The sequence below is a fragment of the Triticum aestivum genome, chromosome 6B (assembly GCF_018294505.1).
Source record: "Triticum aestivum cultivar Chinese Spring chromosome 6B, IWGSC CS RefSeq v2.1, whole genome shotgun sequence".
Lineage (NCBI taxonomy): Eukaryota > Viridiplantae > Streptophyta > Magnoliopsida > Poales > Poaceae > Triticum > Triticum aestivum.
In genome coordinates this window covers 26267577-26295265 of record NC_057810.1, presented here as the reverse complement: position 1 = coordinate 26295265, position 27689 = coordinate 26267577, and the positions used below count along the sequence as shown (strand labels likewise).

The 27689-nt window shown below is 50.2% G+C and overlaps 1 protein-coding gene across 1 annotated transcript in view; it reads right to left on the bottom strand.

The window, feature by feature from the left end:
• Positions 1–245: 245 nt before the first annotated feature.
• The window catches only part of LOC123138674 (disease resistance protein RGA2-like), a 65404-nt gene continuing 37960 nt past the window's right edge, over positions 246–27689 (bottom strand). Inside the window, exons 5-7 of the mRNA XM_044558608.1 lie at positions 759–1395; positions 661–701; positions 246–339 (exon numbers count right to left, since the gene is read on the bottom strand). Coding sequence (XP_044414543.1) covers positions 246–339; positions 661–701; positions 759–1395 — 772 coding nt within the window. The remainder of the gene's footprint in view (positions 340–660; positions 702–758; positions 1396–27689) is intronic.

Sequence of the window (27689 nt, the reverse complement as noted above, 5' to 3'; positions counted from 1 at the left end):
ACAGGGAGGCGCCGCCGAAATCCTGTCTCGGAACGGGGTAGAGCATGAACAACGTACCCAATCTACACATCCTCGGGCTGTCCGTGGAAAGCGCTGGACAATCCGAAAGAGCTGCGGTGATAAATATGCAATTGAATGCATATTTATCGATGCAACCCTTTCGGACGGGAGACCTAGGTTACGCGACTTGATGTGAAAATTCAATCTAGTTAAAAGAGGCTAGGAGGTGAAGGTGGATTCGTAGCTCACCCTCCGCTGTAGAAGAAGTAGTCGAGCAGCGGCAGGATCACAGACCAAACCCAGACGACGAAGGCTCCAGGGAGATGAATACCACAAAGCCTGTAAATTTTGACGGCACCACATCACATAAAGCATTGACACTTCAAACTATGAAAAAAAATCATATTGCTAATGACATCTAGTCAAGGTTTTAGATCATCATGATACTTCAAATCCTAATTTTCATCAAGTGTCAAATTTTGTTCTTCAATTTTTTTAGCAAGATCATCATGATAAAATAACTACTCATCAGATACCAATTTTGTCAACATCACAAAATGAAACTATAGCTATTTGACAACATCTCAAATATGCCAATTTTGTTCTTCAAATTTGACAACATTTGACAACTTCACTAAGTTGACCAAAGCTATAACTAACCAATATACATCAATCCATCCATTCATCCATACAACATGCATCTATCATATAACAAGCAGTAAAAAAATGCAAAACAAATGCAAAATAATGAAAAAAACCTCACCAGGGCGGCCGGGGACGGTGAGGCAGGGGCGTCCGGGGACGGTGAGGCAGGGGCGGCCGGGGCAGCGGCGAGCAGGGGGCGGCGGTGGAGGGCCAAGGTAGGGGCGGCCGGGGACGGGAGGGCCGGGCGTGCGGGCCGGCAGGAGCCGCGGCCGGCGCATAGTCGGGGGGAGGCCGGGGCGGTGTTGGGGTCGGGGGAGGCCGTGGCGGCGCAGCGCAGCCGGGGGAGGCCGGGGCGACGGCGGGTGGAGACAGCGACGGGGTGGGAGGGTCGCGCGGTCGGGGGAGGCCGGGGCGATGTTGGGGTCGGGGGAGGCCGTGGCGACGCAGCGCAGCCGGGGGAGGCCGGGGCGACGGCGGGTGGAGACAGCGACGGGGTGGGAGGGTCGCGCGGTCGGGGGGAGGCCGGGGCGATGTTGGGGTCGGGGGAGGGCCGTGCGGCGGCGGCGGCAGGTCGGGGTGGGGGGGGCGCGGCGGCGCAGGTCGGGGTGGGGGGGGGCGGCGGCGCAGGTCGTGGGGTGCGGCGGCGGCGCAGGTCGTCGTCGGGGTGGCAAAGAACGAGTGGCTGCAGGCTGCTGCGCGCTGGTGGGTGGATAAGGCCACCCTATGCCGACGGCTAAGCCGTCGGCATAGCTGAGGTCGCCACATGGCAGCTATGCCGACGGCTTAGCCGTAGGCATATTTTTTTAATGATTTTAATAGCTTATATTTTTTCTTCCTTCTGTTTTTTTATTTCATATAAATTTTTGATGTTTTTATAGTCATCAGTTATATTTCTATACACAGAGGGGAGGTGAAGGCGCCACGTGGCATTAACTGTCTTCAAATATTATTAACTGTCTTCAAATATTATTAACCGTGTCATTGCCGTCCGTGAGGGGGGCCACGCACCGGAGACGCGTGCCACCTCTTCGGACATGCCACAACACCACCCCGCATGTATGAGGGCCCGGTACGACGCTCCGGTGGCATTGCTACCCCCAGGGCCCCTGTCCCGCCTAACCCTGTAGCGTTTGACCATCGAATCTAGCCCTTTGACTTTGCACGGACGGGATTTGACCAGTGGACATCTCCACCCGGTTGTGTTAGGTCAGCCCATAGGGACACCCGGGAGCAACATCCGGGCCAAACCCACAGCTACATCCACTCCGTGTAGACCCGACGCGTCCATTTCCCCCCTCCAGGTGCCGGCGCCGGCGCCGTCCATGAGGAGGGCCACGCACCGGAGACGCGTGCCGCCTCTTCGGACATGCCACAACACCACCCCGCATGTATGAGGGCCCGGTACGACGCTCCGGTGGCATTGCTACCCCCCCAGGGCCCCCGTCCCGGCTAACCCTGTAGCGTTTGACCACGGGATCTAGCCCTTTGACTTTGCACGGACGGGCTTTGACCAGTGGACCTCTCCACCCGGTTGTGTTAGGTCGGCCCAGAGGAACACTTTGGAGCAACATCCGGGCCAAACCCATAGCTACATCCACTCCGTGTAGACCCGACGCGTCCGTTTCCCCCCTCTAGGTGCCGGCGGCGGCGGCGTCCGTGAGGGGGGGGGCACACCCCGGAGACGCGTGCTGGGCGTTTGCAACCGCCTCAACACTTCCAGATTTGTGAGAGGCCGCCTACGCAAGATTTGACGGTATGCTAGCCCCCGGAGGCCGCCGGCCACAGTCGTAGACGTGCGAAGAGCAATCCGCGTAGAGGGAAGTGTTCAGATACTTCTCCATCACAAAAAATTATGAAAAATTACCATCAGTCCTATAGCACATGTGCCCACGTTGTGTAAAAAACTCATGATTTTATCGCGCTCCAAGTATTTAATAATATTCACGCTGCATCGTTACCGCAGAACGTCTACTACCGTTTCATTGCCGTCCGTGAGGGGGGCCACAACCCGGAGACGCGTGCCGCCTCTTCGGACATGCCACAACACCACCCCGCATGTATGAGGGCCCGGTACGACGCTCCGGTGGCATTGCTACCCCCAGGGCCCCCGTCCCGGCTAACCCTGTAGCGTTTGACCACGGGATCTAGCCCTTTGACTTTGCACGGACGGGCTTTGACCAGTGGACCTCTCCACCCGGTTGTGTTAGGTCGGCCCAGAGGAACACTTTGGAGCAACATCCGGGCCAAACCCACAGCTACATCCACTCCGTGTAGACCCGACGCGTCCGTTTCCCCCCTCCAGGTGCCGGCGGCGGCGGCGTCCGTGAGGGGGGGGGCACACCCCGGAGACGCGTGCTGGGCGTTTGCAACCGCCTCAACACTTCCAGATTTGTGAGAGGCCGCCTACGCAAGATTTGACGGTATGCTAGCCCCCGGAGGCCGCCGGCCACAGTCGTAGACGTGCAAAGAGCAATCCGCGTAGAGGGAAGTGTTCAGATACTTCTCCATCACAAAAAATTATGAAAAATTACCATCAGTCCTATAGCACATGTGCCCACGTTGTGTAAAAAACTCATGATTTTATCGCGCTCCAAGTATTTAATAATATTCACGCTGCATCGTTACCGCAGAACGTCTACTACCGTTTCATTGCCGTCCGTGAGGGGGGCCACAACCCGGAGACGCGTGCCGCCTCTTCGGACATGCCACAACACCACCCCGCATGTATGAGGGCCCGGTACGACGCTCCGGTGGCATTGCTACCCCCCAGGGCCCCCGTCCCGGCTAACCCTGTAGCGTTTGACCACGGGATCTAGCCCTTTGACTTTGCACGGACGGGCTTTGACCAGTGGACCTCTCCACCCGGTTGTGTTAGGTCGGCCCAGAGGAACACTTTGGAGCAACATCCGGGCCAAACCCACAGCTACATCCACTCCGTGTAGACCCGACGCGTCCGTTTCCCCCCTCCAGGTGCCGGCGGCGGCGGCGTCCGTGAGGGGGGGGGCACACCCCGGAGACGCGTGCTGGGCGTTTGCAACCGCCTCAACACTTCCAGATTTGTGAGAGGCCGCCTACGCAAGATTTGACGGTATGCTAGCCCCCGGAGGCCGCCGGCCACAGTCGTAGACGTGCGAAGAGCAATCCGCGTAGAGGGAAGTGTTCAGATACTTCTCCATCACAAAAAATTATGAAAAATTACCATCAGTCCTATAGCACATGTGCCCACGTTGTGTAAAAAACTCATGATTTTATCGCGCTCCAAGTATTTAATAATATTCACGCTGCATCGTTACCGCAGAACGTCTACTACCGTTTCATTGCCGTCCGTGAGGGGGGCCACAACCCGGAGACGCGTGCCGCCTCTTCGGACATGCCACAACACCACCCCGCATGTATGAGGGCCCGGTACGACGCTCCGGTGGCATTGCTACCCCCCAGGGCCCCCGTCCCGGCTAACCCTGTAGCGTTTGACCACGGGATCTAGCCCTTTGACTTTGCACGGACGGGCTTTGACCAGTGGACCTCTCCACCCGGTTGTGTTAGGTCGGCCCAGAGGAACACTTTGGAGCAACATCCGGGCCAAACCCACAGCTACATCCACTCCGTGTAGACCCGACGCGTCCGTTTCCCCCCTCCAGGTGCCGGCGGCGGCGGCGTCCGTGAGGGGGGGGGGCACACCCCGGAGACGCGTGCTGGGTGTTTGCAACCGCCTCAACACTTCCAGATTTGTGAGAGGCCGCCTACGCAAGATTTGACGGTATGCTAGCCCCCGGAGGCCGCCGGCCACAGTCGTAGACGTGCGAAGAGCAATCCGCGTAGAGGGAAGTGTTCAGATACTTCTCCATCACAAAAAATTATGAAAAATTACCATCAGTCCTATAGCACATGTGCCCACGTTGTGTAAAAAACTCATGATTTTATCGCGCTCCAAGTATTTAATAATATTCACGCTGCATCGTTACCGCAGAACGTCTACTACCGTTTCATTGCCGTCCGTGAGGGGGGCCACAACCCGGAGACGCGTGCCGCCTCTTCGGACATGCCACAACACCACCCCGCATGTATGAGGGCCCGGTACGACGCTCCGGTGGCATTGCTACCCCCCAGGGCCCCCGTCCCGGCTAACCCTGTAGCGTTTGACCACGGGATCTAGCCCTTTGACTTTGCACGGACGGGCTTTGACCAGTGGACCTCTCCACCCGGTTGTGTTAGGTCGGCCCAGAGGAACACTTTGGAGCAACATCCGGGCCAAACCCACAGCTACATCCACTCCGTGTAGACCCGACGCGTCCGTTTCCCCCGTCCAGGTGCCGACGGCGGTGGCGTCCGTGAGGGGGGGGGGGGCACACCCCAGAGACGCGCGCTGGGCATTTGCAACCGCCTCAACACTTCTAGATTTGTGAGAGGCCGCCTACGCAAAATTTGACGGTATGCTAGCCCCCGGAGGCCGCCGGCCACAGTCGTAGACGTGCGAAGAGCAATCCGCGTAGAGGGAAGTGTTCAGATACTTCTCCATCACAAAAAATTATGAAAAATTACCATCAGTCCTATAGCACATGTGCCCACGTTGTGTAAAAAACTCATGATTTTATCGCGCTCCAAGTATTTAATAATATTCACGCTGCATCGTTACCGCAGAACGTCTACTACCGTTTCATTGCCGTCCGTGAGGGGGGCCACAACCCGGAGACGCGTGCCGCCCCTTCGGACATGCCACAACACCACCCCGCATGTATGAGGGCCCGTACGAAGGTTCGGTGGGAATGCTACCCCCCAGGGCCCCCGTCCCGGCTAACCCTGTAGCGTTTGACCACGGGATCTAGCCCTTTGACTTTGCACGGACGGGCTTTGACCAGTGGACCTCTCCACCCGGTTGTGTTAGGTCGGCCCAGAGGAACACTTTGGAGCAACATCCGGGCCAAACCCACAGCTACATCCACTCCGTGTAGACCCGACGCGTCCGTTTCCCCCCTCCAGGTGCCGGCGGCGGCGGCGTCCGTGAGGGGGGGGCACACCCCGGAGACGCGTGCTGGGCGTTTGCAACCGCCTCAACACTTCCAGATTTGTGAGAGGCCGCCTACGCAAGATTTGACGGTATGCTAGCCCCCGGAGGCCGCCGGCCACAGTCGTAGACGTGCGAAGAGCAATCCGCGTAGAGGGAAGTGTTCAGATACTTCTCCATCACAAAAAATTATGAAAAATTACCATCAGTCCTATAGCACATGTGCCCACGTTGTGTAAAAAACTCATGATTTTATCGCGCTCCAAGTATTTAATAATATTCACGCTGCATCGTTACCGCAGAACGTCTACTACCGTTTCATTGCCGTCTGTGAGGGGGGCCACAACCCGGAGACGCGTGCCGCCTCTTCGGACATGCCACAACACCACCCCGCATGTATGAGGGCCCGGTACGACGCTCCGGTGGCATTGCTACCCCCCAGGGCCCCCGTCCCGGCTAACCCTGTAGCGTTTGACCACGGGATCTAGCCCTTTGACTTTGCACGGACGGGCTTTGACCAGTGGACCTCTCCACCCGGTTGTGTTAGGTCGGCCCAGAGGAACACTTTGGAGCAACATCCGGGCCAAACCCACAGCTACATCCACTCCGTGTAGACCCGACGCGTCCGTTTCCCCCCTCCAGGTGCCGACGGCGGTGGCGTCCGTGAGGGGGGGGGGGGCAGACCCCAGAGACGTGTGCTGGGCATTTGCAACCGCCTCAACACTTCTAGATTTGTGAGAGGCCGCCTATGCAAAATTTGACGGTATGCTAGCCCCCGGAGGCCGCCGGCCACAGTCGTAGACGTGCGAAGAGCAATCCGCGTAGAGGGAAGTGTTCAGATACTTCTCCATCACAAAAATTTATGAAAAATTACCATCAGTCCTATAGCACATGTGCCCACGTTGTGTAAAAAACTCATGATTTTATCGCGATCCAAGTATTTAATAATATTCACGCTGCATCGTTACCGCAGAACGTCTACTACCGTTTCATTGCCGTCCGTGAGGGGGGGCCACAACCCGGAGATGCGTGCCGCCTCTTCGGACATGCCACAACACCACCCCGCATGTATGAGGGCCCGGTACGACGCTCCGGTGGCATTGCTACCCCCCAGGGCCCCCGGCCCGGCTAACCCTGTAGCGTTTGACCACGGGATCTAGCCCTTTGACTTTGCACGGACGGGCTTTGACCAGTGGACCTCTCCACCCGGTTGTGTTAGGTCGGCCCAGAGGAACACTTTGGAGCAACATCCGGGCCAAACCCACAGCTACATCCACTCCGTGTAGACCCGACGCGTCCGTTTCCCCCCTCCAGGTGCCGGCGGCGGCGGCGTCCGTGAGGGGGGGGGGCCACACCCCGAGACACTTGCTGGGCGTTTGCAACCGCCTCAACACTTCCAGATTTGTGAGAGGCCGCCTACGCAAGATTTGACGGTATGCTAGCCCCCGGAGGCCGCCGGCCACAGTCGTAGACGTGCGAAGAGCAATCCGCGTAGAGGGAAGTGTTCAGATACTTCTCCATCACAAAAAATTATGAAAAATTACCATCAGTCCTATAGCACATGTGCCCACGTTGTGTAAAAAACTCATGATTTTATCGCGCTCCAAGTATTTAATAATATTCACGCTGCAACGTTACCGCAGAACGTCTACTACCATTTCATTGCCGTCCGTGAGGGGGGCCACAACCCGGAGACGCGTGCCGCCTCTTCGGACATGCCACAACACCACCCCGCATGTATGAGGGCCCGGTACGACGCTCCGGTGGCATTGCTACCCCCCAGGGCCCCCGTCCCGGCTAACCCTGTAGCGTTTGACCACGGGATCTAGCCCTTTGACTTTGCACGGACGGGCTTTGACCAGTGGACCTCTCCACCCGGTTGTGTTAGGTCGGCCCAGAGGAACACTTTGGAGCAACATCCGGGCCAAACCCACAGCTACATCCACTCCGTGTAGACCCGACGCGTCCGTTTCCCCCCTCCAGGTGCCGACGGCGGTGGCGTCCGTGAGGGGGGGGGGGACACCCCAGAGACACGTGCTGGGCATTTGCAACCGCCTCAACACTTCTAGATTTGTGAGAGGCCGCCTACGCAAAATTTGACGGTATGCTAGCCCCCGGAGGCCGCCGGCCACAGTCGTAGATGTGCGAAGAGCAATCCGCGTAGAGGGAAGTGTTCAGATACTTCTCCATCACAAAAAATTATGAAAAATTACCATCAGTCCTATAGCACATGTGCCCACGTTGTGTAAAAAACTCATGATTTTATCGCGCTCCAAGTATTTAATAATATTCACGCTGCATCGTTACCGCAGAACGTCTACTACCGTTTCATTGCCGTCCGTGAGGGGGGGCACAACCCGGAGACGCGTGCCGCCTCTTCGGACATGCCACAACACCACCCCGCATGTATGAGGGCCCGGTACGACGCTCCGGTGGCCTTGCTACCCCCCAGGGCCCCCGTCCCGGCTAACCCTGTAGCGTTTGACCACGGGATCTAGCCCTTTGACTTTGCACGGACGGGCTTTGACCAGTGGACCTCTCCACCCGGTTGTGTTAGGTCGGCCCAGAGGAACACTTTGGAGCAACATCCGGGCCAAACCCATAGCTACATCCACTCCGTGTAGACCCGACGCGTCCGTTTCCCCCCTCCAGGAGCCGGCGGCGGCGGCGGCCGTGAGGGGGGGGGGGCACACCCCGGAGACGCGTGCCGGGCGTTTGCAACCGCCTCAACACTTCTAGATTTGTGAGAGGCCGCCTACGCAAGATTTGACGGTATGCTAGCCCCCGGAGGCCGCCGGCCACAGTCGTAGACGTGCGAAGAGCAATCCGCGTAGAGGGAAGTGTTCAGATACTTCTCCATCACAAAAAAATATGAAAAATTACCATCAGTCCTATAGCACATGTGCCCACGTTGTGTAAAAAACTCATGATTTTATCGCGCTCCAAGTATTTAATAATATTCACGCTGCATCGTTACCGCAGAACGTCTACTACCGTTTCATTGCCGTCCGTGAGGGGGGGCCACAACCCGGAGACGCGTGCCGCCTCTTCGGACATGCCACAACACCACCCCGCATGTATGAGGGCCCGGTACGACGCTCCAGTGGCATTGCTACCCCCCCAGGGCCCCCGTCCCGGCTAACCCTGTAGCGTTTGACCACGGGATCTAGCCCTTTGACTTTGCACGGACGGGCTTTGACCAGTGGACCTCTCCACCCGGTTGTGTTAGGTCGGCCCAGAGGAACACTTTGGAGCAACATCCGGGCCAAACCCACAGCTACATCCACTCCGTGTAGACCCGACGCGTCCGTTTCCCCCCTCCAGGTGCCGGCGGCGGCAGCGTCCGTGAGGGGGGGGGGCACACCCCGGAGACGCGTGCTGGGCGTTTGCAACCGCCTCAACACTTCCAGATTTGTGAGAGGCCGCCTACGCAAGATTTTGTCACATCCCTAGCTTCTGGTGCTACCTAGTGTTTGCATCATGTTTAAATTTTGAAACTTGAACTGAGGGAAATTGGAAGCCTCAAAACCCTAAATAAAAGAAGGGCAAAAACCCAAAAATCTCATTCATTGTTCCAAAATGCTCTTCTTAAATGTTTGATAATTTTTGGCAAGGGTTCTGGTCCCAACCAAAATATTGAACATTTTTAAGGATTTATTTTTGGGACTTTGAATTTAATTCATTAGCTATTTGAATTTGAATTATATTCATATAATTAGAATATAATTTCAAATACCCCTGAAATATTTTATGAGCTTTTGGAAAAGTCCATCTAGCAAAATAAAAATATTCAGAGGAGTTTTTGGCATTGTTTGAATTATTTTAAATTCAAAACAGAGGCAAAACAAATTTTAAAAAATAAAACAGAACAGAAATAAAAAAAGAGAGAAACCTACCTGGCCCAGCTCCTCCAGCCACTTACCTGGCGCCACCAACCGGCCCAGCACGGCCCAGCCCACCGCCGCTTCCCCCCTGTCGTCTTCCTCCATCGCCAGAAGGACAGAGGCGAGGCGTGGCGCGCGCTCGAGAGCCCTCGGCCACCTCCTGCTTCCTCCTGGGAGCCCCGGGCCTTCTACCAGCGCCACGGAGACGCCCGAAGACCCTGTTCCCTCTCCCTCACTCGCTGCTCTCCCTCCCTTCCCCTGGCTCTCTCTCTCGCGCAGCCCGAGCGGAGCTCGTCGCCGCCGTCCACTGCCACCACGGCCACCAGGCCTCCCTCGCTTCCCCGACTAGCCCACAAGCTCCGCCACTCCATCCCCGACCCACCTCACCGAGCCACGCCCCTCCAGAAGCCCCGAAGCGCCGCCCCAACGTTTTTCCCCTCCTCGGACCCGCCGGTCGCCGTCGCCCGATTCGTCGGCTCCAGACCGTCCCCGGCCTCGTCTCCACCTCGAATGGATCTGCTGTGAGCCTCCGCTGCTTCTCCTGTGCTCGCCCCCTCCGTTCTCGCCCCCTAGCCCCATCTCCCATCGCGGCCGAGAGCTTCTCGCCGCCGGCCATGGCGTGACCGTGGCCACAGCCACCGCAGCTCGTTCCCGAGCCCACCATCGTGCTCAACATGATCGCATAAATCCGTAGACAACCACAACGCCTCCTCCCGTGCTCTGTAACGCCACCCCGAGTTTGCCCGAACTCCGGCCGCCGCCTTTGAGCTCGCCGCCGTCGATATAGATCTCCCCCGGCATAACTGACTGCACCACTCGACGCGCGGGATCTTCAGCGTCACGTAGATGCCCTCCGTCGGCCATTTGGTCGCCGGAGGAGGAATTCCGACCCCCTCCGCCGTCTCGGGCTTCACCGGCGACGAGCCGTGGACCAAGTCCGGCGGGTTTAACCCCAGTTGGACGCCCCTGACTCAATGACAGGTGGGGCCCAGTCCTGTTAGTTAATTAGGTTAGTACTAATTGAATTAGTTAAACTAATTACCCCTGCTGACATTGACAGTGGGCCCCGTGGCTATTAATTTGATTAGTTAGAGTTAATTAACTCTGTTAGTCACCTAAGTCACTGACCAGTCGGCCCCACTAGTCAGGTTTGACCTGGGACGCCCAGTTGACTCTGCTGACGTCACAGTGACATGGTGCTGACGCCATAAATCATTTTCTGGATTTATTATTATTCAGGAAAATTCAGAAAATGCCCTAAACTTCAATAATTCATAGAAATTCAACCGTAACTCCAAATTAAATAATTTATATATGAAAAATGATCAGAAAATTCAAGGAATCCATCTGTACCATTTTCATGCATGTTAGAACAACTTATGCCTACTGTTTAGGACAAATCAATTAAATGACAATTGAATTTCACATATGGAGTTTGGTTTTGAACTTAGGGTTCAAACCAACTTCATTTAACTTTGTTGCTAGCTGCATTAGCTCAAACCACAGCATATTGCCATATCACACTCATGCATCATATTGTTGCATTGCATTGATTGTGTTCTTTCTCTGTTGCCGGTGTTTGTCCCCTCTCGATAGACGTGGTTCGACGATGAGATCGATGACACCGATGAAGAATTATATTATCTTCAGAAGTGCCAGGCAAGCAAAACCCCCTTGTTCATTCCGATACAATCCCACTCTCTCGCTCCTGCTCTCTTTTACTGCATTAGGACGACAACGATTCATCTGTTACTTGCTGCGGTAGCTGAACCCCTTTATCCTTTGCATGACCTGTCATTCCACAGTAAATAGATGAAACCCACTAGCATGAGTAGGAGTTGTTTGAGCCCTGATGTGCCTACTCATTCATGCTTGTTTGTCATTCCTGCTACTGCTTAGAGTTGAGTCAGGTCTGATTCATCGGGGATGAACCAGAGGCGTGTGAACATGTCCTACTGTGTGTGAGCTAGGTGTGTGAACACGATTTGGTAAAGGTAGCGGTGAGAGGCCATGTAGGAGTACATGGTGGGTTGTCTCATTGCAGCCGTCTTCAGGAACTGAGTTCTGTGTTTGTGATCCATGACCAGTTACTACCACACATTGGGTTCCGGTAACTCGACCCCTCTCGACTTATTAATCAACATGATCTCTGTCCAGGAGTTGCAACTAGTTTCTGGTGTTTGTAGGTAGTGTTAGTAGTCTACCAAGTGGCACCCGGTACAGGTGGGCTTGGGTCAGACTAGGCACAGTGGCACGGTGTACCAAGTGGCACCCGGATGGTGGGCTTGGGAACCCTGCTCACATCGTTTGGGGCCCTGAGCGACACCCCGGCCGGATCTCCTTGCGGATGGAACCCGAATAGGCGATAAACCTGGACGAGAGACTTGTATGGTTAGTCAGGTCGTGGCCGACTCCCTCGCCCGGCTTCCGCTTGAAGGTTGCCGAGGTACATGATGTGTACAGGGCGATAAGTGGCGAAAGCGTGTGTGAAGAAGTACACCCCTGCAGGGTTATCACTATCTATTCGAATAGCCGGATTCCTCGGATATGGAAACTTGGACCCCTTGCATAGTTCATAGACAAGTGAAAGTGGATACTCTAAAATACGCAAGATAAGCGTGAGTGCTATGGATGGCGTTCTCGTAGGGAGACGAGAGCGGATCCATAGTGGTGTATTGATATGGTGAATATGTGGACTCGTGTGCGCCACCTCAAAAGAGTTACTTGCAGTCGTAGTTCAGGATAGCCACCGAGTCAAAGCTGGCTTGCTGCAGTTAAACCCCACCATCCCCTTTGTTGATAATGATGCATATGTAGTTAGATCTGATGTAAGTCTTGCTGGGTACATTTGTACTCATGTTTGCCTATTTTATGTTTTTGCAGAGAGACTTCAGTCTCACTAGTAGTTCCACGTGGACTTCGACGTTTAGCTTGTTACCTCAGCTACGATCTTGTGCCTTCGGCAGGATCTGGTAGATAGTCAGGCTTTTCAGCCTTTTTCATTTATAGTTGTCTGTACTCAGACATGTTAAGCTTCCGCTTGTGCTTTGACTGGTATGCTCTAAGTGTTGGGTCATGAGACCCATGTTTGTAATATCTCGCTCCTCGGAGCCTAATGAACACTTACTTGAGTTGTAGAGTCATGTTGTGATGCCATGTTGTATTGCACATATCGAGCATATTGTGTGTATGTTATTGAAATGCTTGGTATGTGTGGGATCTGACTATCTAGTTGTTTATCCTTAGTAGCCTCTCTTACCGGGAAATGTCTCCTAGTGTTTCCACCGGGCCATGGTAGCTTGCTACTGCTCCGGAACACTTAGGCTGGCCGGCATGTGTCCTTCTTCATTCCTGTGTCTGTCCCTTTGGGGAAATGTCACGCGATGAATACCGGAGTCCTGTTAGCCCGCTACAGCCCGGTTCACAAGAGTCCTGCTAGCCCAGTGCTACAGCCTGGATTCACTCGCTGATGACCGACACGTTCGATGCTGGGTCATGGATGCCTGTCCCTGTAAGTTTGTGCCACTTTGGGTTTACGACTAGCCATGTCAGCCTGGCCTCCTTATCATATGGATGCTAGCGACACTATCATATACGTGTGCCAAAAGGCGCAAACGGTCCCGGGCAAAGGTAAGGCGACACCGTGGGAATACCGTGCGTGAGGCCGCAAAGTGATATGAGGTGTTACATGCTAGATCGATGTGGCATTGAGTCGGGGTCCTGACAGCTTTGGTATCAGAGCTTGACTGCCTGTAGGATTACCAAGCCAAACTGGTCGAAGTTGAATCTAGAAATTCTTTAGTTATATAAGGGAATTGATTGTGGGATGGAACGTAAGGCTCTTTTTACTCCTTATACCTTATGCCCTTCTGATCTGAGTCATCTTATCTTTCCTACGGGGATTAAGAACTAGGCTATCTCTTCTTTCTATTAGGATCACGTGTTACTAATCCGTAGACTTATAGATTGTTGGACTTAAGCCTCGTTTCAGTTCCTATTACCTTCGTATGTTAATTGTTGATCTCGAAACCTTGATATTGTGCTTCTGAGTGGTTATGCCACCATTTTTTGTGAATGTCTCAAATCTTTTCTGAGCATTTACAGCCGTTATGCTGTCCGAGTCATCCCAGGTTTCTAAATAGTCTGAAGCATTTGCAAATCCTTTCCCTCTGTTTTGGTGTCCGTTTGGTCAGAATAAGCACACTAATCGCCGGTTGAGGTACTCCGTTGCCTCGGTATATATGTTGGAGCTACTATTATGACCCTAGGAGTTTAGGGAGTCACCTAGTAAGCTAGCCATGATTTGTGTCCCAGTGTGATGATTCTGGCCTTTATTCTCGAAAGCATTCCGTGATGCTACTTAGTAGTAGGTATTCTATTCCTGGGTTTTGAACCCGAGATTCACTCTACTTACTTCATGTTGATAGTGTTTGCTAGTTCCTTTAGGATATTAGTAACCTTTGCGATAGTCCTCGATGTTCGTGGTATTTCCTTCTTACAAATACTATGAACCGCTTATGCAGATGTTTGTTGGATCAAAAGATCACTACCAGAGTGCTTTTGATGGGTTCTCCATTCCAAATTGTGAATCTGCATCTCCTTCCTTTTCAGCATGGGTTATCCGGAAGAAATATGCTGAATTTGTTCGGCATACTAATCCATGTGTCCACAACTCAGAAATTTATATGTTCCTTTGAGTTGTCCCTTTTTAGTTGTCTACCGACCTTCGTCTATCAATTGATAGTCAAGAGTATGCGTGCGCTCGTTTATCGATGCCTATTACTCTTGTGGTCCGTCAAGCCGTTCTATCGCGGAATGACTAGGAGAAACAAACTCCAGTACCTCTTCCATATCCAGGATTGGGTCAAAGAAGTTGTGCTCCGCAGATCAAAATGCCAATCCAGCTTTTGCTCTGTTCTACCTTGGAGTATTACCATCTTTATATTGGGATTGTTATAGGAATTGCACACCATCCTATGAACTCTTGGTACAGTGATACTTCTTGCCATCATTGTTCATTCCTCGGTTCCTGTGTTATTATAACCGGAATACCGACAAATGAATTGTGATGTGTGAAATCAATACTCCTAGCAACCTTGTTGCTTGGTAGTTAAAGGACAATAATTTTATTCTTAGCGTGTTGGTTTTTGAATCATCCTTCTAAGACTGATCGTGCTACCTAGTCCTTATTTCGGTGCACCCTTCGATTGATGAGTTAGGATCTTGTCAAGTCCTCACTCATTTGATCATATCGTCTTGCCCTCAAAAGCGAGATTGTTCTCTAGCTTAGTAACATATCGGTGGTTCGTGATTTTTCGAAGATCTTCTCGGAAGTATTACCAGGTTGTCACCTGACCGCTATGTTGAGCTCGTGATCAAGTTGGTTTCTTGTGAACCACTCTCTCTCCAAGATCGGTGTTAGATATCCCTGAGCTAGTTGGTTAAGCTAGACAACAACTTGGAGAGTTGGAAGATAAAAGCTTGCCTGACTTAGTTCGTTCCAAAGGGATATTCTTGTGTAGTGTGTGTTGCAGAAAGATGATATCTTCATCGATTGGTCCTTGTGATCAGTTGCTGGACCTATTGTCTCATCAATCCTTTGATTTGGGTGTGGGCTATCATCAAATCAAATCAGTACCAACGATGTTTGTAATGTTGTTTTACTCGTGGTTTTTCCTCGAGCATACACCATTATATCCTTTGGGTCTGACCAATGCTATCACCTGTTCACATAATTAGGGAATTCCATCTTCATGGGAATCTGGTTGAATTGTTGTTGAGCCCATCGACAACATCCTTGTCTTCTCCATAATTTTGCTGAACATTAAGCTAGTGTTGGAAACTTTTGAAATCATTTGTTCATGCTAGCTCATGAAGCATATGTTCGGATGTAAGGAGTGACTTCCTCTAGTTCATGTGCATTGGATGCAAGTTGCCGCCGTGGACTCGAGAAAGTCAATGTTGTTTCCTTTGGAATCATCCCAAATCAGTCATGCATACGTGCGAAGTATTCTGTGGTTCGGAGACTTGCAACCTCCATTCCATATGTATATCCTAGCACACCAAGCCACTGATTGATTTGTTCACGGAAAAGGAGTTGATGTGCTAATCCTAGGTCATGCACAAGACTTCAATATCCTAGATTATGGTTCCCCACCTGAACTCGGTAGTGTTTTATTGTAAGACTACCATGTGATAATGTTTGTCTAGGACATCATGTTCACATGTTGTAGCAGAACCAGCTCATGTTTTGGAGCTTGCTATCGTAATTCATTTCCCGAGAATCTTGCAATGTCATCTCGTCGATTTGTGTTGCAAACTTTCATTTTCCTTCCTAGACTCGATGAGTCTGGAATATCCTGACACCAACCAGATCTGAATCTCAGGCAGATATGATGGTTGGAACATTTCCCCAAGAACTATAATATTGGTCCCTCGATAACTGGTAAAGTGGATGTCCTGGCCAGCACCACCCAGCCGAAAGACCTATTATTGTAGTATCTTGATTGAAGAAGTTGGCCACCTTCCCATAAGGACTTCGTAGGATTTACTCCCTAGTTGTGCCTTATGATTTTTTGTGTTCCGAAGTCCGACCTTTTACTTGATGTTCTAGATATCAAACCATGGGATGGGATACACTAGCACATCAAGGAGAACATTAGAGGCGGAGTGCTAAATGTCTCTCGGTCGATCATCCAGATTTTGTTTCCTTGGCCTCGCTAAGGTGAAATCTGAGAAGGTGTTATCTTCCTTTGCATCTGCATCATCCATCATTAGCCATCATGGTAGTATGTTGTGTTGCCAGGATCCTTGACACGGATGCTGGTAAAATCTTGATGATTATGGAAATGCTCAAGTTCTTGAGAGCACGCTCAAGCGCTATGTGTTATCATCGGCACTAACTGGGATTCCTCTCAATTTCCTCGGCAATGCTATGACCTTTTCAAACAGTGAATTCACTCTCTATTGTTGGGTTCTTCCCCAGTTACCAGAATCATTCCCAGCATTTGCATTTTGTTCCCAGTTTGCACCGCCAATGTGCCATTCTACCATGGGTCTCTTCCATTTCCGGTGATAAGCAAACTCATCCATTACGTTGTCTTCAACAAGGTAATCCACATCATCCATTCTAATCCGGGTATGCCATTCTACCAAACCCCTCCAAACGATCGCTCGAGAATTGCCTTGGCTGGTTTAAAGAGCTTCAATGATCTCTGGATCAAAGGTAATTCTTTTTGCCACTTGAGGTAATAATCTACGAATCACCCTCCTCCAGGATGTTTCGTCGTGGTATCATGGCAACTCAACTCCTCGCTACGTTGACAATCGTTTACCACCTTCTTAGGTGTGGAATTGTTGTCTACCTAGTGAACCCTCGTCATCTGTTCCACTCCATCCCTCTAGATGTGTGCTTCGTGTCTCAGCTCAAGAGATGTTGCTATGACTCACTTTGTGAGCTGATCCTAAGTTGTTCGATATTCGAGAAAATCGATCCTTCTAGAGTTTTCCCTTCCCATTCTTGTCATGATTAGCTGAAGTTCTCAGAGCAAGACGACGGGACAAAGATGGTGATCGAATCAACACTCTTATGGAGTGCACCCTGGATCGTGAAGATTATGTTAGTTGGCGTTTTCCCTTCGTCTTACCCTACGCTTGAATCTCGGGACGAGATTCTTGTCTAGTGGGGGCGAGTTGTCACATCCCTAGCTTCTGGTGCTGCCTAGTGTTTGCATCATGTTTAAATTTTGAAACTTGAGCTGAGGGAAATTGGAAGCCTCAAAACCCTAAATAAAAGAAGGGCAAAAACCCAAAAATCTCATTCATTGTTCCAAAATGCTCTTCTTAAATGTTTGATAATTTTTGGCAAGGGTCCTGGTCCCAACCAAAATATTGAACATTTTTAAGGATTTATTTTTGGGACTTTGAATTTAATTCATTAGCTATTTGAATTTGAATTATATTCATATAATTAGAATATAATTTCAAATACCCCTGAAATATTTTATGAGCTTTTGGAAAAGTCCATCTAGCAAAATAAAAATATTCAGAGGAGTTTTTGGCATTGTTTGAATTATTTTAAGTTCAAAACAGTGGCAAAACAAATTTTAAAAAATAAAACAGAACAGAAATAAAAAAAGAGAGAAACCTACCTGGCCCAGCTCCTCCAGCCACTTACCTGGCGCCACCAACCGGCCCAGCACGGGCCAGCCCACCGCCGCTTCCCCCCTGTCGTCTTCCTCCCTCGCCAGAAGGACAGAGGCGAGGCGTGGCGCGCGCCCGAGAGCCCTCGGCCACCTCCTGCTTCCTCCTGGGAGCCCCGGGCCTTCTACCAGCGCCACGGAGACGCCCGAAGACCCTGTTCCCTCTCCCTCACTCGCTGCTCTCCCTCCCTTCCCCTGGCTCTCTCTCTCGCGCAGCCCGAGCGGAGCTCGTCGCCGCCGTCCACTGCCACCACGGCCACCGGGCCTCCCTCGCTTCCCCGACTAGCCCACAAGCTCCGCCACTCCATCCCCGACCCACCTCACCGAGCCACGCCCCTCCAGAAGCCCCGAAGCGCCGCCCCGACGTTTTTCCCCTCCTCGGACCCGCCGGTCGCCGTCGCCCGATTCGTCGGCTCCGGACCGTCCCCGGCCTCGTCTCCGCCTCGAATGGATCCGATGTGAGCCTCCGCTGCTTCTCCTGTGCTCGCCCCCTCCGTTCTCGCCCCCTAGCCCCATCTCCCATCGCGGCCGAGAGCTTCTCGCCGCCGGCCATGGCGTGACTGTGGCCACAGCCACCGCAGCTCGTTCCCGAGCCCACCATCGTGCTCAACACGATCGCATAAATCCGTAGACAACCACAACGCCTCCTCCCGTGCTCTGTAACGCCACCCCGAGTTTGCCCGAACTCCGGCCGCCGCCTTTGAGCTCGCCGCCGTCGATATAGATCGCCCCCGGCATAACTGACTGCACCACTCGACGCGCGGGATCTTCAGTGTCACGTAGATGCCCTCCGTCGGCCATTTGGTCGCCGGAGGAGGAATTCCGACCCCCTCCGCCGTCTCGGGCTTCACCCGCGACGAGCCGTGGACCAAGTCCGGCGGGTTTGACCCCAGTTGGACGCCCCTGACTCAATGACAGGTGGGGCCCAGTCCTGTTAGTTAATTAGGTTAGTACTAATTGAATTAGTTAAACTAATTACCCCTGCTGACATTAACAGTGGGCCCCGTGGCTATTAATTTGATTAGTTAGAGTTAATTAACTCTGTTAGTCACCTAAGTCACTGACCAGTCGGCCCCACTAGTCAGGTTTGACCTGGGACGCCCAGTTGACTCTGCTGACGTCACAGTGACATGGTGCTGACGCCATAAATCATTTTCTGGATTTATTATTATTCAGGAAAATTCAGAAAATGCCCTAAACTTCAATAATTCATAGAAATTCAACCGTAACTCCAAATTAAATAATTTATATATGAAAAATGATCAGAAAAATTCAAGGAATCCATCTGTACCATTTTCATGCATGTTAGAACAACTTATGCCTACTGTTTAGGACAAATCAATTAAATGACAATTGAATTTCACATATGGAGTTTGGTTTTGAACTTAGGGTTCAAACCAACTTCATTTAACTTTGTTGCTAGCTGCATTAGCTCAAACCACAGCATATTGCCATATCACACTCATGCATCATATTGTTGCATTGCATTGATTGTGTTCTTTCTCTGTTGCCGGTGTTTGTCCCCTCTCGATAGACGTGGTTCGACGATGAGATCGATGACACCGATGAAGAATTATATTATCTTCAGAAGTGCCAGGCAAGCAAAACCCCCTTGTTCATTCCGATACAATCCCACTCTCTCGCTCCTGCTCTCTTTTACTGCATTAGGACGACAACGATTCATCTGTTACTTGCTGCGGTAGCTGAACCCCTTTATCCTTTGCATGACCTGTCATTCCACAGTAAATAGATGAAACCCACTAGCATGAGTAGGAGTTGTTTGAGCCCTGATGTGCCTACTCATTCATGCTTGTTTGTCATTCCTGCTACTTCTTAGAGTTGAGTCAGGTCTGATTCATCGGGGATGAACCAGAGGCATGTGAACATGTCCTACTGTGTGTGAGCTAGGTGTGTGAACACGATTTGGTAAAGGTAGCGGTGAGAGGCCATGTAGGAGTACATGGTGGGTTGTCTCATTGCAGCCGTCTTCAGGAACTGAGTTCTGTGTTTGTGATCCATGACCAGTTACTACCACACATTGGGTTCCGGTAACTCGACCCCTCTCGACTTATTAATCAACATGATCTCTGTCCAGGAGTTGCAACTAGTTTCTGGTGTTTGTAGGTAGTGTTAGTAGTCTACCAAGTGGCACCCGGTACAGGTGGGCTTGGGTCAGACTAGGCACAGTGGCACGGTGTACCAAGTGGCACCCGGATGGTGGGCTTGGGAACCCTGCTCACATCGTTTGGGGCCGTGAGCGACACCCCGGCCGGATCTCCTTGCGGATGGAACCCGAATAGGCGATAAACCTGGACGAGAGACTTGTATGGTTAGTCAGGTCGTGGCTGACTCCCTCGCCCGGCTTCCGCTTGAAGGTTGCCGAGGTACATGACGTGTACAGGGCGATAAGTGGCGAGAGCGTGTGTGAAGAAGTACACCCCTGCAGGGTTATCACTATCTATTCGAATAGCCGGATTCCTCGGATATGGAACCTTGGACCCCTTGCATAGTTCATAGACAAGTGAAAGTGGATACTCTAAAATACGCAAGATAAGCGTGAGTGCTATGGATGGCGTTCTCGTAGGGAGACGAGAGCGGATCCATAGTGGTGTATTGATATGGTGAATATGTGGACTCGTGTGCGCCACCTCAAAAGAGTTACTTGCAGTCGTAGTTCAGGATAGCCACCGAGTCAAAGCTGGCTTGCTGCAGTTAAACCCCACCATCCCCTTTGTTGATAATGATGCATATGTAGTTAGATCTGATGTAAGTCTTGCTGGGTACATTTGTACTCATGTTTGCCTATTTTATGTTTTTGCAGAGAGACTTCAGTCTCACTAGTAGTTCCACGTGGACTTCGACGTTTAGCTTGTTACCTCAGCTACGATCTTGTGCCTTCGGCAGGATCTGGTAGATAGTCAGGCTTTTCAGCCTTTTTCATTTATAGTTGTCTGTACTCAGACATGTTAAGCTTCCGCTTGTGCTTTGACTGGTATGCTCTGAGTGTTGGGTCATGAGACCCATGTTTGTAATATCTCGCTCCTCGGAGCCTAATGAACACTTACTTGAGTTGTAGAGTCATGTTGTGATGCCATGTTGTATTGCACATATCGAGCATATTGTGTGTATGTTATTGAAATGCTTGGTATGTGTGGGATCTGACTATCTAGTTGTTTATCCTTAGTAGCCTCTCTTACCGGGAAATGTCTCCTAGTGTTTCCACCGGGCCATGGTAGCTTGCTACTGCTCCGGAACACTTAGGCTGGCCGGCATGTGTCCTTCTTCGTTCCTGTGTCTGTCCCTTTGGGGAAATGTCACGCGATGAATACCGGAGTCCTGTTAGCCCGCTACAGCCCGGTTCACCAGAGTCCTGCTAGCCCAGTGCTACAGCCTGGATTCACTCGCTGATGACCGACACGTTCGATGCTGGGTCATGGATGCCTGTCCCTGTAAGTTTGTGCCACTTTGGGTTTATGACTAGCCATGTCAGCCCGGGCTCCTTATCATATGGATGCTAGCGACACTATCATATACGTGTGCCAAAAGGCGCAAACGGTCCCGGGCAAAGGTAAGGCGACACCGTGGGAATACCGTGCGTGAGGCCGCAAAGTGATATGAGGTGTTACATGCTAGATCGATGTGGCATTGAGTCGGGGTCCTGACAGCTTTGGTATCAGAGCTTGACTGCCTGTAGGATTACCAAGCCAAACTGGTCGAAGTTGAATCTAGAAATTCTTTAATTATATAAGGGAATTGATTGTGGGATGGAACGTAAGGCTCTTTTTACTCCTTATACCTTATGCCCTTCTGATCTGAGTCATCTTATCTTTCCTACGGGGATTAAGAACTAGGCTATCTCTTCTTTCTATTAGGATCACGTGTTACTAATCCGTAGACTTATAGATTGTTGGACTTAAGCCTCGTTTCAGTTCCTATTACCTTCGTATGTTAATTGTCGATCTCGAAACCTTGATATTGTGCTTCTGAGTGGTTATGCCACCATTTTTTGTGAATGTCTCAAATCTTTTCTGAGCATTTACAGCCGTTATGCTGTCCGAGTCATCCCAGGTTTCTAAATAGTCTGAAGCATTTGCAAATCCTTTCCCTCTGTTTTGGTGTCCGTTTGGTCAGAATAAGCACACTAATCGCCGGTTGAGGTACTCCGTTGCCTCGGTATATATGTTGGAGCTACTATTATGACCCTAGGAGTTTAGGGAGTCACCTAGTAAGCTAGCCATGATTTGTGTCCCAGTGTGATGATTCTGGCCTTTATTCTCGAAAGCATTCCGTGATGCTACTTAGTAGTAGGTATTCTATTCCTGGGTTTTGAACCCGAGATTCACTCTACTTACTTCATGTTGATAGTGTTTGCTAGTTCCTTTAGGATATTAGTAACCTTTGCGATAGTCCTCGATGTTCATGGTATTTCCTTCTTACAAATACTATGAACCGCTTATGGCAGATGTTTGGTGGATCAAAAGATCACTACCAGAGTGCTTTTGATGGGTTCTCCATTCCACATTGTGAATCTGCATCTCCTTCCTTTTCAGCATGGGTTATCCGGAAGAAATATGCTGAATTTGTTCGGCATACTAATCCATGTGTCCACAACTCAGAAATTTATATGTTCCTTTGAGTTGTCCCTTTTTAGTTGTCTACCGACCTTCGTCTATCAATTGATAGTCAAGAGTATGCGTGCGCTCGTTTATCGATGCCTATTACTCTTGTGGTCCGTCAAGCCGTTCTATCGCGGAATGACTAGGAGAAACAAACTCCAGTACCTCTTCCATATCCAGGATTGGGTCAAAGAAGTTGTGCTCCGCAGATCAAAATGCCAATCCAGCTTTTGCTCTGTTCTACCTTGGAGTATTACCATCTTTATATCGGGATTGTTATAGGAATTGCACACCATCCTATGAACTCTTGGTACAGTGATACTTCTTGCCATCATTATTCATTCCTCGGTTCCTGTGTTATTATAACCGGAATACCGACAAATGAATTGTGATGTGTGAAATCAATACTCCTAGCAACCTTGTTGCTTGGTAGTTAAAGGACAATAATTTTATTCTTAGCGTGTTGGTTTTTGAATCATCCTTCTAAGACTGATCATGCTACCTAGTCCTTATTTCGGTGCACCCTTCGATTGATGAGTTAGGATCTTGTCAAGTCCTCACTCATTTGATCATATCGTCTTGCCCTCAAAAGCGAGATTGTTCTCGAGCTTAGTAACATATCGGTGGTTCGTGATTTTTCGAAGATCTTCTCGGAAGTATTACCAGGTTGTCACCTGACCGCTATGTTGAGCTCGTGATCAAGTTGGTTTCTTGTGAACCACTCTCTCTCCAAGATCGGTGTTAGATATCCCTGAGCTAGTTGGTTAAGCTAGACAACAACTTGGAGAGTTGGAAGATAAAAGCTTGCCTGACTTAGTTCGTTCCAAAGGGATATTCTTGTGTAGTGTGTGTTGCAGAAAGATGATATCTTCATCGATTGGTCCTTGTGATCAGTTGCTGGACCTATTGTCTCATCAATCCTTTGATTTGGGTGTGGGCTATCATCAAATCAAATCAGTACCAACGATGTTTGTAATGTTGTTTTACTCGTGGTTTTTCCTCGAGCATACACCATTATATCCTTTGGGTCTGACCAATGCTATCACCTGTTCACATAATTAGGGAATTCCATCTTCATGGGAATCTGGTTGAATTGTTGTTGAGCCCATCGACAACATCCTTGTCTTCTCCATAATTTTGCTGAACATTAAGCTAGTGTTGGAAACTTTTGAAATCATTTGTTCATGCTAGCTCATGAAGCATATGTTCGGATGTAAGGAGTGACTTCCTCTAGTTCATGTGCATTGGATGCAAGTTGCCGCCGTGGACTCGAGAAAGTCAATGTTGTTTCCTTTGGAATCATCCCAAATCAGTCATGCATACGTGCGAAGTATTCTGTGGTTCGGAGACTTGCAACCTCCATTCCATATGTATATCCTAGCACACCAAGCCACTGATTGATTTGTTCACGGAAAAGGAGTTGATGTGCTAATCCTAGGTCATGCACAAGACTTCAATATCCTAGATTATGGTTCCCCACCTGAACTCGGTAGTGTTTTATTGTAAGACTACCATGTGATAATGTTTGTCTAGGACATCATGTTCACATGTTGTAGCAGAACCAGCTCATGTTTTGGAGCTTGCTATCGTAATTCATTTCCCGAGAATCTTGCAATGTCATCTCGTCGATTTGTGTTGCAAACTTTCATTTTCCTTCCTAGACTCGATGAGTCTGGAATATCCTGACACCAACCAGATCTGAATCTCAGGCAGATATGATGGTTGGAACATTTCCCCAAGAACTATAATATTGGTCCCTCGATAACTGGTAAAGTGGATGTCCTGGCCAGCACCACCCAGCCGAAAGACCTATTATTGTAGTATCTTGATTGAAGAAGTTGGCCACCTTCCCATAAGGACTTCGTAGGATTTACTCCCTAGTTGTGCCTTATGATTTTTTGTGTTCCGAAGTCCGACCTTTTACTTGATGTTCTAGATATCAAACCATGGGATGGGATACACTAGCACATCAAGGAGAACATTAGAGGTGGAGTGCTAAATGTCTCTCGGTCGATCATCCAGATTTTGTTTCCTTGGCCTCGCTAAGGTGAAATCTGAGAAGGTGTTATCTTCCTTTGCATCTGCATCATCCATCATTAGCCATCATGGTAGTATGTTGTGTTGCTAGGATCCTTGACACGGATGCTGGTAAAATCTTGATGATTATGGAAATGCTCAAGTTCTTGAGAGCACGCTCAAGCGCTATGTGTTATCATCGGCACTAACTGGGATTCCTCTCAATTTCCTCGGCAATGCTATGACCTTTTCAAACAGTGAATTCACTCTCTATTGTTGGGTTCTTCCCCAGTTACCAGAATCATTCCCAGCATTTGCATTTTGTTCCCAGTTTGCACCGCCAATGTGCCATTCTACCATGGGTCTCTTCCATTTCCGGTGATAAGAAAACTCATCCATTACGTTGTCTTCAACAAGGTAATCCACATCATCCATTCTAATCCGGGTATGCCATTCTACCAAACCCCTCCAAACGATCGCTCGAGAATTGCCTTAGGCTGGTTTAAAGAGCTTCAATGATCTCTGGATCAAAGGTAATTCTTTTTGCCACTTAAGGTAATAATCTACGAATCACCCTCCTCCAGGATGTTTCGTCGTGGTATCATGGCAACTCAACTCCTCGCTACGTTGACAATCGTTTACCACCTTCTTAGGTGTGGAATTGTTGTCTACCTAGTGAACCCTCGTCATCTGTTCCACTCCATCCCTCTAGATGTGTGCTTCGTGTCTCAGCTCAAGAGATGTTGCTATGACTCACTTTGTGAGCTGATCCTAAGTTGTTCGATATTCGAGAAAATCGATCCTTCTAGAGTTTTCCCTTCCCATTCTTGTCATGATTAGCTGAAGTTCTCAGAGCAAGACGACGGGAAAAAGATGGTGATCGAATCAACACTCTTATGGAGTGCACCCTGGATCGTGAAGATTATGTTAGTTGGCGTTTTCCCTTCGTCTTACCCTACGCTTGAATCTCGGGACGAGATTCTTGTTTAGTGGGGGCGACTTGTCACATCCCTAGCTTCTGGTGCTGCCTAGTGTTTGCATCATGTTTAAATTTTGAAACTTGAACTGAGGGAAATTGGAAGCCTCAAAACCCTAAATAAAAGAAGGGCAAAAACCCAAAAATCTCATTCATTGTTCCAAAATGCTCTTCTTAAATGTTTGATAATTTTTGGCAAGGGTTCTGGTCCCAACCAAAATATTGAACATTTTTAAGGATTTATTTTTGGGACTTTGAATTTAATTCATTAGCTATTTGAATTTGAATTATATTCATATAATTAGAATATAATTTCAAATACCCCTGAAATATTTTATGAGCTTTTGGAAAAGTCCATCTAGCAAAATAAAAATATTCAGAGGAGTTTTTGGCATTGTTTGAATTATTTTAAATTCAAAACAGTGGCAAAACAAATTTTAAAAAATAAAATAGAACAGAAATAAAAAAAGAGAGAAACCTACCTGGCCCAGCTCCTCCAGCCACTTACCTGGCGCCACCAACCGGCCCAGCACGGCCCAGCCCACCGCCGCTTCCCCCCTGTCGTCTTCCTCCCTCGCCAGAAGGACAGAGGCGAGGCGTGGCGCGCGCCCGAGAGCCCTCGGCCACCTCCTGCTTCCTCCTGGGAGCCCCGGGCCTTCTACCAGCGCCACGGAGACGCCTGAAGACCCTGTTCCCTCTCCCTCACTCGCTGCTCTCCCTCCCTTCCCCTGGCTCTCTCTCTCGCGCAGCCCGAGCGGAGCTCGTCGCCGCCGTCCACTGCCACCACGGCCACCGGGCCTCCCTCGCTTCCCCGACTAGCCCACAAGCTCCGCCACTCCATCCCCGACCCACCTCACCGAGCCACGCCCCTCCAGAAGCCCCGAAGCGCCGCCCCGACGTTTTTCCCCTCCTCGGACCCGCCGGTCGCCGTCACCCGATTCGTCGGCTCCGGACCGTCCCCGGCCTCGTCTCCGCCTCGAATGGATCCGCTGTGAGCCTCCGCTGCTTCTCCTGTGCTCGCCCCCTCCGTTCGCGCCCCCTAGCCCCATCTCCCACCGCGGCCGAGAGCTTCTCGCCGCCGGCCATGGCGTGACCGTGGCCACAGCCACCGCAGCTCATTCCCGAGCACACCATCGTGCTCAGCACGATCGCATGAATCCGTAGACAACCACAACGCCTCCTCCCGTGCTCTGTAACGCCACCCCGAGTTTGCCCGAACTCCGGCCGCCGCCTTTGAGCTCGCCGCCGTCGATATAGATCGCCCCCGGCATAACTGACTGCACCACTTGACGCGCAGGATCTTCAGCGTCATGTAGATGCCCTCCGCCGGCCATTTGGTCGCCGGAGGAGGAATTCCGACCCCCTCCGCCGTCTCGGGCTTCACCGGCGACGAGCCGTGGACCAAGTCTGGCGGGTTTGACCCCAGTTGGACGCCCCTGACTCAATGACAGGTGGGGCCCAGCCCTGTTAGTTAATTAGGTTAGTACTAATTGAATTACTTAAACTAATTACCCCTGCTGACATTGACAGTGGGCCCTGTGGCTATTAATTTGATTAGTTAGAGTTAATTAACTCTGTTAGTCACCTAAGTCACTGACCAGTGGGCCCCACTAGTCAGGTTTGACCTGGGACGCCCAGTTGACTCTGCTGACGTCACAGTGACGTGGTGCTGACGCCATAAATCATTTTCTGGATTTATTATTATTCAGGAAAATTCAGAAAATGCCCTAAACTTCAATAATTCATAGAAATTCAACCGTAACTCCAAATTAAATAATTTATATATGAAAAATGATCAGAAAAATTCAAGGAATCCATCTGTACCATTTTCATGCATGTTAGAACAACTTATGCCTACTGTTTAGGACAAATCAATTAAATGACAATTGAATTTCATATATGGAGTTTGGTTTTGAACTTAGGGTTCAAACCAACTTCATTTAACTTTGTTGCTAGCTGCATTAGCTCAAACCACAGCATATTGCCATATCACACTCATGCATCATATTGTTGCATTGCATTGATTGTGTTCTTTCTCTGTTGCCAGTGTTTGTCCCCTCTCGATAGACGTGGTTCGACGATGAGATCGATGACACCAATGAAGAATTATATTATCTTCAGAAGTGCCAGGAAAGCAAAACCCCCTTGTTCATTCCGATACAATCCCACTCTCTCGCTCCTGCTCTCTTTTACTGCATTAGGACGACAACGATTCATCTGTTACTTGCTGCGGTAGCTGAACCCCTTTATCCTTTGCATGACCTGTCATTCCACAGTAAATAGATGAAACCCACTAGCATGAGTAGGAGTTGTTTGAGCCCTGATGTGCCTACTCATTCATGCTTGTTT